We start from the raw sequence: 12,243 nt of genomic DNA on the forward strand, positions 1-12,243 counted from the left end.
GCAGATTTCATTAAGGCTTCATTCAGATTTTCATTCAGGCTGGAGATTTCTGTACATTTTTCCTGCTTTATTGTCGGCTTTGAGACCTCTCACTGCTTCTATACCTTCTGCTTCTTCCAAAGATGACACAGGCATCGATTTCCAAGGAGACATCCCCATTCAAATGAGGATACATTCAAATACCTTTGCATTCTCTAACTTCAGTGGGGTAGTCGTCCTGACTCATTTTTTACACATCTGAATCCCCAGTGCTTTAATGGAAATTTTACAAAGAATTTAAGGATTAGTTTAAAAAGATAAAACTCCTGGGCTTATAAGCACTACTATTTGGGAGATGCTAACAGATCTAAAAAGATGTCAGAATGCACAGATTACTGGGAATTAATAGTGCTTATGATCATGTAGGATGCATCCAGCACTTCACAGAGGAATCCGGCTTTAATGCTAGATGAACTTTAAATGGTGTAATGCCCCTTGAAATGCTAATCATTTCTCTTTTCCTTTCCTATTAAGTTAATTCAGTTCCAGACTGACATACAGCTATATAGTTCCATATATACAGTATACATTTGGTGGTTGGTGGCCAGTGCTTGTTCACAGAACCTCGTTTTCCTTTAATAAACCTCTATTTCCATATTATTATTTCCATGTACTACAAGCTGCTCCACAGCCTATAACATGGCCCTCAAGAATAATTAGCACCAAAATATGGAATTAGTATGCAAGACACGGACAATTCTTTTGCTCCAGATGCTGTATTCAAACTGCAATGATCCATTGAAAAAGTAAAGATAACCTAAGGAAAAAGAAAATTAAAATGAATTATTTCTGAGAAATCTGTGTTGTTACATTAAAATTATCCTTCAAATAAAAATTGTCCTGTTTTGATTTTTGAATGACTTTGTTAAATGCAATATTTAAGTTTTTAAAATGCTGAGCTTAAGGTCCTTATTCCATTTGACAAACCTGGATCAGTGTTTTAAAACAACCAGTATTTTGATCCAGTGTCAACCTCTGCACTTTTATGTATTGTTTGCTTAGGAAAATCCAGACTGTGCCTGTTAATGTTTAATTCTCTGACTTGGAAATACTGGATAGGAAGAGTTGGACTCTGTTGAAGAGTTGAAAAGGAAGGGTCTGGATTTGAAAGAAAGGATACACTATAATATTTCTGTATTAACTCTACCACTTTAGGTGCCTAAGCAAGGAGGCAGATCTCCCTTGGCTTCTCATATAAATATATCTCCACAGTTTATAGAGAAAGACTTTGCCAGAAGGCACTTTGGATCAGAAGCCTGGTTCAGTCAAAAGCAGAAGTGTTGATGTCACACAAATCAAAATTACAAATGACAGAATGGCCCACAGAACATTAATCTCAAATTTCAGGCATAGTTAATGGTAATAAAGCATCATTGTCAGATTATATACCATTTCTTTGATAGACTGCATCCACTTTGTCACCAATTCCTGCGAATTCTTCCTCTATCAGTCTGGGGTAGCCTGTTTCCATAACCTCTTTCTCTTCATCATAACTATATTAGACATAAAAAAAGAAAATGTAAATTCAGAGGATTTAACAGCCTAGGGGTTTCAATCTGTGCCCTTCATATGCTCTGTTTGAAGTTGCTCATGTCTGGAGTAGGCAGCAGCCATTAGGTTTCTTATGTCTAGGGCAATAATGAATCTCAAGTCAATAAGCAGGGCACTCTTACACCAAAAATACAATCTCAGTAAAAACGAACCCAATAAAGGTATGTTTTCAAAATTGAGCTATGTCTCATATGGAAATGATTGTACCTGTACTTATTGGCACTACAAGCCTACCCTGAGGGTGTTTGGCACAGAGGTACTAGGAAGGGAGGGTAGCATCTTTCTTAATGATGTGTCACTGTCCTGGCTGTAGGTCCTACTCACAACCAGCAAAAAACAGCCAACATAGGGTAGTATGATTGTTTTGCTCTCACGGACCAGCACTGATAATCCATTTTGTGCCACACAACTAACTGAAGGAAGCAAGGAGGGAACTCTGTCTGGGATATATGTCCATGGTATAAACACTCCTGGAATGGATCAGTTTGTTCTCCTTTCCTTTCCATCACACTTATGTTTAAAAAAGGCTTGCTAAACGTGTCTTTATAATATATCCTACAGAGCTGTAGAGTCTATGAAACCCACAGACTGGCAAAGTGTGACCCACAACTAAGTGCCTAATTTGAAACAGCCTGCTGATCTTTTGGCACTTCTGGACAGATTATGACTATGGAAATTAAAAAGAAGCACCAGTCTGTCCCATCTTACCTCCAGTACTTATTTCCAGTAAAAAAGAGAGTCTTGCCAGTGTCTTTTACATGGACAGCTGCATCTATTCTTTTCATTTCTTTTGGGAAACCCATTTCATATATCTTTTTAGGAAAGCCTTCAATTATGTCATAACCATTCATAGCCCAGACTTTCTTTCCTGAAAATAAGAACAAAGTATGCATTAGTATTTTGTAAAAGCTCACGTTTGACGATAGGGTAAAATGAGAATGCCATAATCCTTATTTTCGTACAGCTAACAGGTTCTTAGGCTGTGTTCTCACCTGGTATTAAACAATTTATGCTAACTGTGATCCTAGACATCTGAACTTAATTGTATACCTTCTAATCCACTGAAAATTTTGTAGGTTTGCGTGGGGTGAATCCAAAGGAAGTTGTTTTTTGAGCAGGAAAGGAAGGATTTTATGTTCTTCTATTGAATGCCTTTTCTTTGCTAAGTGAGCTTGACTAAATACCTTATTTTTTCTGCCAACAACAAAATAAAAGACTTACCCTTAAACATGAACACAAGATCTTTGATGGGGTTTTCATAAGCTGCATCAATTTTGTTTGGAAGCTCTGGCCAAAATGATTTAAGTAACACTAGTTCTGCGTCAACCATCTGAGGGTGCAGTCGCCAGAAAAACCTAGTTTAGAAGAAGAAAATATATTGTATGTTCCTTATCATGCTACAGAATGGCAACATCTTTGATGTGTTATATTAACAATTAGTTAACAGTGAATGACCCTTTTTTTATAACAGACAATATTATCAGTACATAGAGCCACTAATAGGCTTGTCCTTTCCTCCTAGTCACAGAGCTGCAGACCATTTCTGTCACTCACACTGTGATCATCTTAAAAGACCTAAAAAGTTTGAATCTTTTGTGCATTAGGCTGAGAGACACTGCCACCTTTTGTAAGCTTCTGAATGAAGTCAACTTCATTCAAAGAAATGTTAGTAGAATTCTGTATATTGAAGAAAGCCCTGTGAAATGAAAAAGGTGTACAAATGGGGTCAGAGTATTCAGCCACATCAGCTTCACTTCATATTAAAGGCAGTCAAGTCTGTAATTGTATTATAAATCCTGTCTAAAAAGATATACTGTGTAGCATCTTAAAGGCATCCATATTGATTTGTGATCTATTTTGTTTATGGCTATTAAAATTGTGAGTAAAAAAGTGAAATGATGTTTTTTCTTGTTCAAATTTTATGCAGTATTTTCTGGAGAGTGACTTCTTTCATTTACCTGAGTCAGGTACTGTACACACCCAGCATATTCCACATACACACTTTCCATCATTTGTCAGTCTCTTTACCTGTCTTTGAAGATGAGCATTTCTCCACGAAGTTCTGATATTGCATCAAGAGATAATTCTGCATCACATTTCTCTGGCGTTTTTGGATGTTTGGGGTTTGGATCTCTGTCTCCAGCACCTGCAACCATATACTATGATTTAGGTTTAAAACCTTTAATTCCCTTTTTGTGGATCATAATATTGAATAGGATATGGAAGAGTTTCCAAGCAGCAGGATGAATACAAGCATAATGAGCAAATCATTTGTACTGGAGAAAGTCTATTCTCCCTTTCTACCTTTCCTTTAGCCCAGATGATACATTCTTGGACTTTGTGGTTCAGCTGTGCTGCAAAGATGTTAAATGGACTTGCTTCCTGTACCCTAAGTTTTGAAGGTCCCCAAAATTTTCTTCTTTCCAGGATGAAACATTACATTTCTGTTTCCCCCATTAGACTCTATTTTACCTTCTCTTTTGAAACAGCTCGAAAAGCATCAGACCTCTTCCCAACCCCACCCTTGTGAAGGAGACAGCACAGCTATCAACTGTGCTCTGTAATGTTGCTTCCTGTTTTTCTCTCTGAACTATAAAATCTAAGCATCTTCTGCTCCTAAAATCTGGTTGCCAAGAATCCAGTGATTTGGTCTTAATCAGTTGTGATTTTTGCTGTTGAACATCTGCAGCTCTTTGACAACTGTGTGGTGTATCTGCAGGAAGTTATAATGACACAAGAAGTATATATTGTATATTATACAGACTTACCATAGAGTTCTTGGATCCCTTGCACATCATCATCAGGAAGCACAAAACCAGTTCTTCCAGCATATGTGTAAATAGGAAACATCAGAGCTCCAGGGTCTCTGGAGTGTTCAAGCCCAAGTGAATGACCAAATTCATGGGCAGCAACAAGAAACAAGTTATACCCTATAAGAGATCATAGTAAAAGTGAATGTATACCTCCCTATGTCAATGAAGTGGACTAGGACTAATCAACATCTAACACTGTGCCTTCACATGTGGGGCAATAAAGGAAACAAATGAAGAAACAGAAAAATAATGTGTAATTACTTGTTTTATTTCAAGCTGATGTGAGTTTTGCTTTAATAAGGGCCTAATCGATTCAGTATCTCAGTGCTGGTGTTCAAAATAAGCCTTATTTGACAATGTCCTTCTTCAGCCAGCTGCAGAGTCCCTTAAATTTCTTAACAACATTGGAAAGCTCTAGAGTGAAGCCTTTGTCCCACTCAAATCAGGAGAAGTTTTTTGGGGAAGGTACCTCCAGTGGACAGCCCATATTGTTTTCAGCATTGCATCAGTTAGATGTAATGCCCGGAGGGTGAAATACCACCGTACTGAAAACATAGTGTTTTGTTCTGTTAAAGCTCTTTTTGGGATAGGCACAGTGAAGAAATTTCATATTAGATATAAGAAGCTGATTTTCAGCGGAGATAAATATATGCATTTCCTATTGGCTTCAGTAAATCTATTCCCACCAATATTATCAGAGCTAGCTGCCTTTGAGCTCAGTGAAGTGCCAAGCCCACAGAACTCCAACATCCCAAATTGCCTTGTTTGCCAAGTTTTTTTAATCACCTCTACTTAGGAAGTGTATATCTTAAAATTTATGCTAGGCAGGTGTTACACTGCTATTTATAGTTGGGGATTAAAAACAGCCTCCTAAAAATAGACAGTGAACATAATGATTTATGAGTAGTAAACAGACAAAATAACCTGTTCGTAAACATCAAGCAGGTGGAAATTGTCCGTCTAACACCATTTCAAACAAACTCTGGAACTTATGTTACCTCTAGAATCATCTGACCAAGTTTCATCATCATCAAAATGGGCATCTCCTCCATAGTCTGGACCAGGAGGGAAAGCATGAGCCAGCAAGCCAGAAGGTCCATCAAAGGGGTAAAAGTCACCATGTTCTATAAAATAGCAATCAAAACAATGAAATCAATTATACCTCATCTTATTAAACTAGTAACGATATAACGATGACATAAAAAGAAAAGTTTGTTACCTTTAGTCCCAAAGGAGATCATGATATCAGCTATTCCACTCCGTATTCTAGTAAAGTTAAGTGGTGTCACATCAGACCAAACTTTGAATGCTTTTTTGAAAGCTCTGTCTACTTCAGCACGGCTCAGATCTGGAGTGTAATTCATAATTCTATCAAACAGATTAATATCTCCAGTTAAATTGCGTAGATTGAAGTAACTTTGTAATACACTTTTATGAGACTCTGCACCTAATTAGCAAGTTGTTGCTTGTTTCCTCCTTACGTTCTTATCTAAAAACAAAGAGCTGGGCAGCTGAATATAATATTTATTACCAGCTACTGGACTGATATCTCAGAAAGAGTTTAGAGAGTTCATATTTGCAATTTACTAAAGAAACTCAGGTAGGAAATGGTCAAATCCCCTATCAATGATCTTAGGTATTTAGGGAGAAGGAGCTAGCATGTGATCTTTCAGTACCATAGCTTCCTAGTGCTAACTGCCTGAGGACACAGTGTGGAGTTTTGTGTGACCTAGATAAATGGGACCTACATGGGAAGTAGTCACCCAGACCCCTTTTAGTCAATGGAGAGAAATAGGTATGTTCAGGACGTGTTCACCCTAAAGAAATGTCAAAAATATCAGTCCAGTTGCTCCCTGGAAAAGCTTGTCTCTTTCCACCATCTGTCAAGGAAGTTAGGGTGACCAAGGTCAGATTTGAGGTGAGATAATTTCTGCCCTCTTGGTGAGTACTGCAAGGGCCTGAGTGGGCTGGAGCTCAGTGCAGTGCTGGTTGCCCTGAGGGCACCTCAGTGGCACTTCTACTGCAGCTGAAGAGCCTGAATCTGTACTGTGAAACGAAAGATGGACAACGGTCAGTCCCTGGTCTCACAGCCGTGTTGCACAGACTGGTTTGCATCTACACTGCTTTGGGATAACCCCCTCTATAGCAGATTTGTTGTGGACAGACCTCACCAAAACATGTCCAATACAAAACCATGAAGCCACCTAAGATTAAGCAGTGTGAGGATCAGTGGTGAGGTGCACGAGCTCCATCCCCACCCTTCTTTCATTTAGCACCATAGATGTACCCAGAGTGTTCACAGGTGGGCCAAACTGGGAGTAAGTAGCATGCTGTGCATCTATACCAGCTTTCCCACATTGACAAATTGCAATGGAAAAATATATATTTATTTCCTTAAGTTTTGGCTTAGGACCATAAAGATTTTAAACTCCAAAATGAATCTTTTCAAACTTGAATGTGCCCTTCTCCCATCAGCTTCATATACTGAGCTCTCTACTGTACAAGGTAACTGGATAGAAGGAACAGTAATAATACTCAAAATGCCATGCTTTTACCTGTATGTCAAATTAGTTTTTGACCATTTGAGTTTTCTAGGGAAAAAGTTATATTCCCCCACATCTGGGACACCACATCTTGGTTGCTGCATCAGCTCATATGTTTCTTCATCTAATTTTCCGGTGACCTTGAGGCCAAAAAAAGCTTGCATTTCTCGAAGTTTAGATGCCACTGTGTTGGCACTCTTTCTCATTACGCCAGCAGGATTTGGACGGAGATCATAATGAGTCCTGAGATAGCGCTAAGAAGGGAAAAAGAAGCAATAACCCTAGTTTCCAAAGAACAGTTGTAACTCTACAACTTACTATAAAACATGCAAATTAATTACTATAAACTGTACCTCTGCAAACTGAAGATCTTCCTCTGTGAATTCATGGCTATCTTCAAGGGGAATAGGGATTGTCAGACAAAATGACAAACCCAACAAGAAAAAGAAAACAACTGAGAATCTTGATTGCATCATGCTGGATTTCTGAAGTTCTGATGTTTTAGAGAGCAGTTACCTTTACTTTTATAGTCCTAAGTCAGTGAGTCATAACTTAGGGACAAGTTAGAACTTCCTTGTCACTGAACGTAAACATGCTTAGACAGCTACTTTGTTTCCCTCCACAATGTGGTTTAGGCATCCGTTGTCCCACTGAGGGCTGTGAAACTGTATCTTCATATAAACATGGTCTTGGAATATTTATATAGGTTGTGGGAAGAAATGGATAGAAACAAAGTGCTATTTTGATTATTTTGCAATAACTTACACTGGCTTATTTCTTTTCTCCTCTGCTAGAAAAATTGTTTTTCTATTATTTGACAGGCAACAAAAATATATAACAAGATTTATGGATTTTTTTTAAGTAAAATAATGCAACTTTTCAATACTAGTTCAACCACAACCTTTACCAACAATAATAGTTCAAAAATACTTCAGTCATTAATAAATATTGCCTGGCTGGTAAGAAATAACATTATGGAGTATATAATAGGATATTACATTTCCTTGTTTCTGTAAAGAAATAGAACTCTAAAGCTTTAACACAAATTTTACTTCAGGGATCCTTAAAGTGACTTCCTACCTATTCTTCAGAATAGATTAGAGCTTGAGATGCACCTAAAACAGAAACATTAAAAATCAGGAAATAGTTTTGAATATCATCCAATAAAAATGTCTTTGATTATTAGTCAACCAGGTCATGTAAAGTGACCAGTTGATAGAATTTGTCTTCCTTCAAAAATGGGAATTTAAGTTACTGTATGGTGGGAGCACAGCCACAGATGGATGAGACAGCTACCAGTGTGAGAGGTACACTCTAACAGCTATAGGTAGACAATGAATCTGTGTGTATTGAATGGCAGAAATATGTGATTTTGATTTACGAGGTGGAAAATAAATGCCACAAATCCAGTATTATGACAGACATGGGTGTTATTATGCTTTAAAGCTCAAAGTTGATCTGTCTCCCCAAGGTCACTCCAGTCTTGGCTGCTGTTAAGTTTTGTATCATATCACATACCTACAAGTGTGGATCCACACTTTGTGGAGACTGTTCCCGTATGGAAATACCTCACCTAGCTTTCTGATACGCACCGTGCCACGGTGAACGTCGCCTTGTTGACAAAACAGGAAGCAGACAAGAATCGGTGAAGCTGAATCAGTAAAAGCTCAATTTGTTACTCGAACAATATTAGCCTTCTATCTTATGATGACAAATAGCAAAAGCAAATAAAGCTGGGAGGAATTTGGCATTTAGGCTGTTTCTACCTCACTGCCCATCTTGGTCAGTGCTAAATATGGTTATACCAGTTAGGGGTAGACAACATCTGTTAAGACATCTGGAAATTCTCCTCTACATTGCCAACTCTGGTACTTTCTATATACATTCAGCAATGGTGTCATAAAGACTGTTGACTATCCTCTTTTCTTAAAAAGCGCTGTGCCCTGAAGTGTGTGGGAAGAACACTACATCAATATTGCTGATATTTCTGCTATACTGCACTACTTGCTAATGTAGACACAGCCATTCTTACCAGTGCAATGCCAATAATTATGCATACATCTTATTTCTTTCCTTCCAACATTTCTTTAATGATATTTGCAACATTGCTTTCATTAGTGTTAGGTATTAGGTCATGTGATAAGGAGAATGAAAAGCAATGAATCTTGCTTGCTTTGTGTGGAGCTAAGAACCAGTGGCTCTGCCTCATCATGGTTTTAGTGGTTGTAAGAAACACTTTCCTGAGACCTTGTCTCCTCCATAACTGTGAAGCTATGAGTTTCACTGCTCTGCAGAACAGCAGCAGATGTGTCTCAGAAATCTGTAACAATGAATAGTTTAAAGCTCCACAACAAAAATTCCTGTGAATTCCAAATTCTCTGAAATTAGCTTTCTTGTGCCTAAAGGAAAATAATTGTCTACCACCATTTGTATATCTTTTGCAGCTCTGATGTTGGTGTCTTTGCTTTTGAAATAAAAGAATTTAATTTTCTAACCAATTGTTCCTGCAAAAATGTGATCAGCCCATCAATGTTTACAACAGAATTATCCCAAATTATTCCTAAATGGTTGCAGGGCTGTTATTAGAGATATAGCTTAGTTACCTCATAATTAAATGTTAAGTCAAATAATCAGACACAATATTTGAATGATAAAAATGTAGAACAGAAAGTATTTATTTAGCTAGGCACAAGAGCAACATTATAGAGGGGTGTTAGACTGTAGAATAGTGCCCCAAGACAAGTTTGTAATGAAAATTATTTTGAAAACTTTGCCCTTCACAGAATTGTTTTAAGACATTTCCAAGGAATATTTGAATAATTGGACAATGTAATTATAGGGGAAAAATTACAAGGGGGACAGCTTTTCTCCAAACATTTAATTAGATTTTGGTAAGAAGAGGTGTGTGCAAAGATGGGTCTTTTTCTATTATAAGACAGCAAAACAAATAAACAAGTGAAAAGACAGTCAAGTGTTTTGAACAGATTCTGTATGTGAGTAGAAAAACATACAAAGAGAAGAAAGGAAAAGGGTCTGTAATTATTTTGTCAGAGGTAGTAAATAAAAATGCTAAAATAGAATTGATTTCTGAAAGACTATGTGTAATGAGCCATCCAAGAGCGGACTATGGCTGAATCCTGTGTTTTCTGCACATTCAATTGATTTCCTTGGGAGCCTTGGCCATGCAAATATACATGATCCAATATGTTTTCTTATACATTTTATTATTATTTCTATTTCTATTACATTAGTGGCTAGAAACCCATATTGAGGCACAGACTTTTTTCTGCTAAATATAAACTGAAGAGACACTGGTGAAGCACTGCATAAACAAGCAAGCACATAAAAGGGGGGTGAAAATCATCACTATCCCCCCTTTTCAGAAGAAACAGTCTCACAGAAGTAGTACATGAATTTTTTTGTAGGGAGACAAAAAGCCTTTGGCAGATCTCTGAAGTTGCTGTCTCTTGCCTTAATATTCTGAATCTTTAAAGTCTTTTCTAAAAAGTGAAGTTTTTTAAGTTGGCAATGATATGGGACAATTTCAAAGCCTGCCAGTGCTGGGCAATGTAAGATATGAAATCTATTGTACAGGCTCAAGTGATGCAACTATGTGAGTTTTAGACGGGGATTAAAAGTTGTGAAGACAGATGTAGATGATGCTAAAAGCAGTCAGCAGTGGTTCATAGACCTTATGCTGACCCCACTACAAACAAGTAAGCATGAAATGTTACATTTCATAAGCATGCAAACCCACAAAACTGCTGAATAGTAAAATTTCAACAAGCACTGCAAAATTTCTGTAATTCTGGCATCTTGTGGGTGTGGGTAAAGTTAGCTGTATTGATGGTAATTTTCACAGACACATCAGAGGCTGGAACAATCATGCCATTTTTTCCCCGAAGGAGAAACCAACGAAGAAAGACAGGAGAAGTGGTGAGAAGAAATGAAGTGCCCCAAGCCAGCATTTAAGTGCTAATTATTTGAAAATGAGAATCATGCCAACCATATGGTTTCAACATACATTTCACTACTGTAAATAATTGTAAGGTGTCATGTTTTGATTTACCCTCTGTGTTTGCTGCTCAAAATAGCACTGTATAGTGAATATAGTAAATGCTCTGTGACATCGAGACAGCAGACACTTCACTTAGGAAAAATAAACAAAAGCCAATAGGTCAATTTGTTAATCTTTTTTACAGCAAGTTTTATTTCAAATTGGAATGTGTCTGGTGCCTAGGGCTATGCCATCACATTTAGATCAGCTTCCTCTGGGAAAGGAAATTTTGCAGCTGGGTAAATGGAGTCCCAGAGTGGTTAAAAACACACTCTCTTTATGGTGCTGCATTGAGTCCCTTGCAGCTGGGCTCCATTGACTGTAATGACTAGGTGACCACTGACTGTGATGGGAGCTTAGCCAGCTCGTGCATATATAGGCACTTCAATTTAGGTGACTTGTTCTAGAGCTGAGGCCTGAACAAAGCAGGAGCCACCACATCACACAGAGGTAGTGCCCTGCTGTGCCAGGTGGCATCTCTGCAGCATGAAGGCAGTGGGGAACTATTCACCCTGTGGCAGGACAGTGCTCCAGCTCACCGGCTGCATCTGGCCTTGTAGGAAGAGTGTCTCCCAACTACTGCAGACAGCAAAACTCTGAGAGAGAAGTTGCCTCAAAGAGATGCAGAAAACCAAGTTTCCTCTGTCCAAACAGCTCCTATCCAGGCCAAAACTCAGGGGATGTGGGAAACCTGCCCCAGAAAAGTGAGCTCTCCCCAGTCTGCTGCTCCATGCAAGGCAGCGACTACTAACTCCCACGGGGTTCAAACCACCTTGAATGCCTGCCAGAAGCCCTGTGTTCCAGCTTTGGTCTAACCATAGTATGGGAGATACCCACAACTTTTTCTGCTTCAGGATAAATGTGGGATGCTGACCTATTAGTTATTAGTTGGCAGTTGTTTCCTTTTTAATGGTAGTTTTTGCATACGTGTGGTGGTATATCACTAAACATTAACCTTCTCAAGACCTGGCTCATTTATTATGCTCCTGACTACAAACAGGATAGTGCTACTGTACACAGTTTGCACTAACAGTTTGAGGAAGATGTCTATAGCATTTGCTGTCATTGAATTTTATTGATTCATGAAATAAAGGAACCTGCAAAAAGATAATTATTTGAAGAATGACTGCAGTCATTATGTTTTGAGATTGTAGAAGTATTTTATTTAATAATTCTGGTTACTTTAATACTTTGCAAGATGTGGTACCTAGCTGCCAGTCTAATACCCTCTGACCAGGTT

The 12,243-nt window shown here is 38.1% G+C and overlaps 1 protein-coding gene across 1 annotated transcript; it reads right to left on the bottom strand.

The window, feature by feature from the left end:
- Positions 1-695: 695 nt before the first annotated feature.
- On the bottom strand, positions 696-7,585 carry LOC106495501 (collagenase 3-like). Its single transcript, XM_013955972.2, is given in 12 exon segments — positions 696-796; positions 1,429-1,532; positions 2,299-2,458; positions 2,812-2,945; positions 3,619-3,736; positions 4,359-4,520; positions 5,402-5,527; positions 5,623-5,771; positions 6,959-7,200; positions 7,300-7,439; positions 7,442-7,549; positions 7,552-7,585. Coding segments are annotated over 12 exon segments (1,578 nt in total).
- Positions 7,586-12,243: the final 4,658 nt, after the last annotated feature.

This window comes from Apteryx mantelli, chromosome 1 (assembly GCF_036417845.1).
Source record: "Apteryx mantelli isolate bAptMan1 chromosome 1, bAptMan1.hap1, whole genome shotgun sequence".
NCBI classification, from domain to species: Eukaryota; Metazoa; Chordata; class Aves; order Apterygiformes; family Apterygidae; genus Apteryx; species Apteryx mantelli.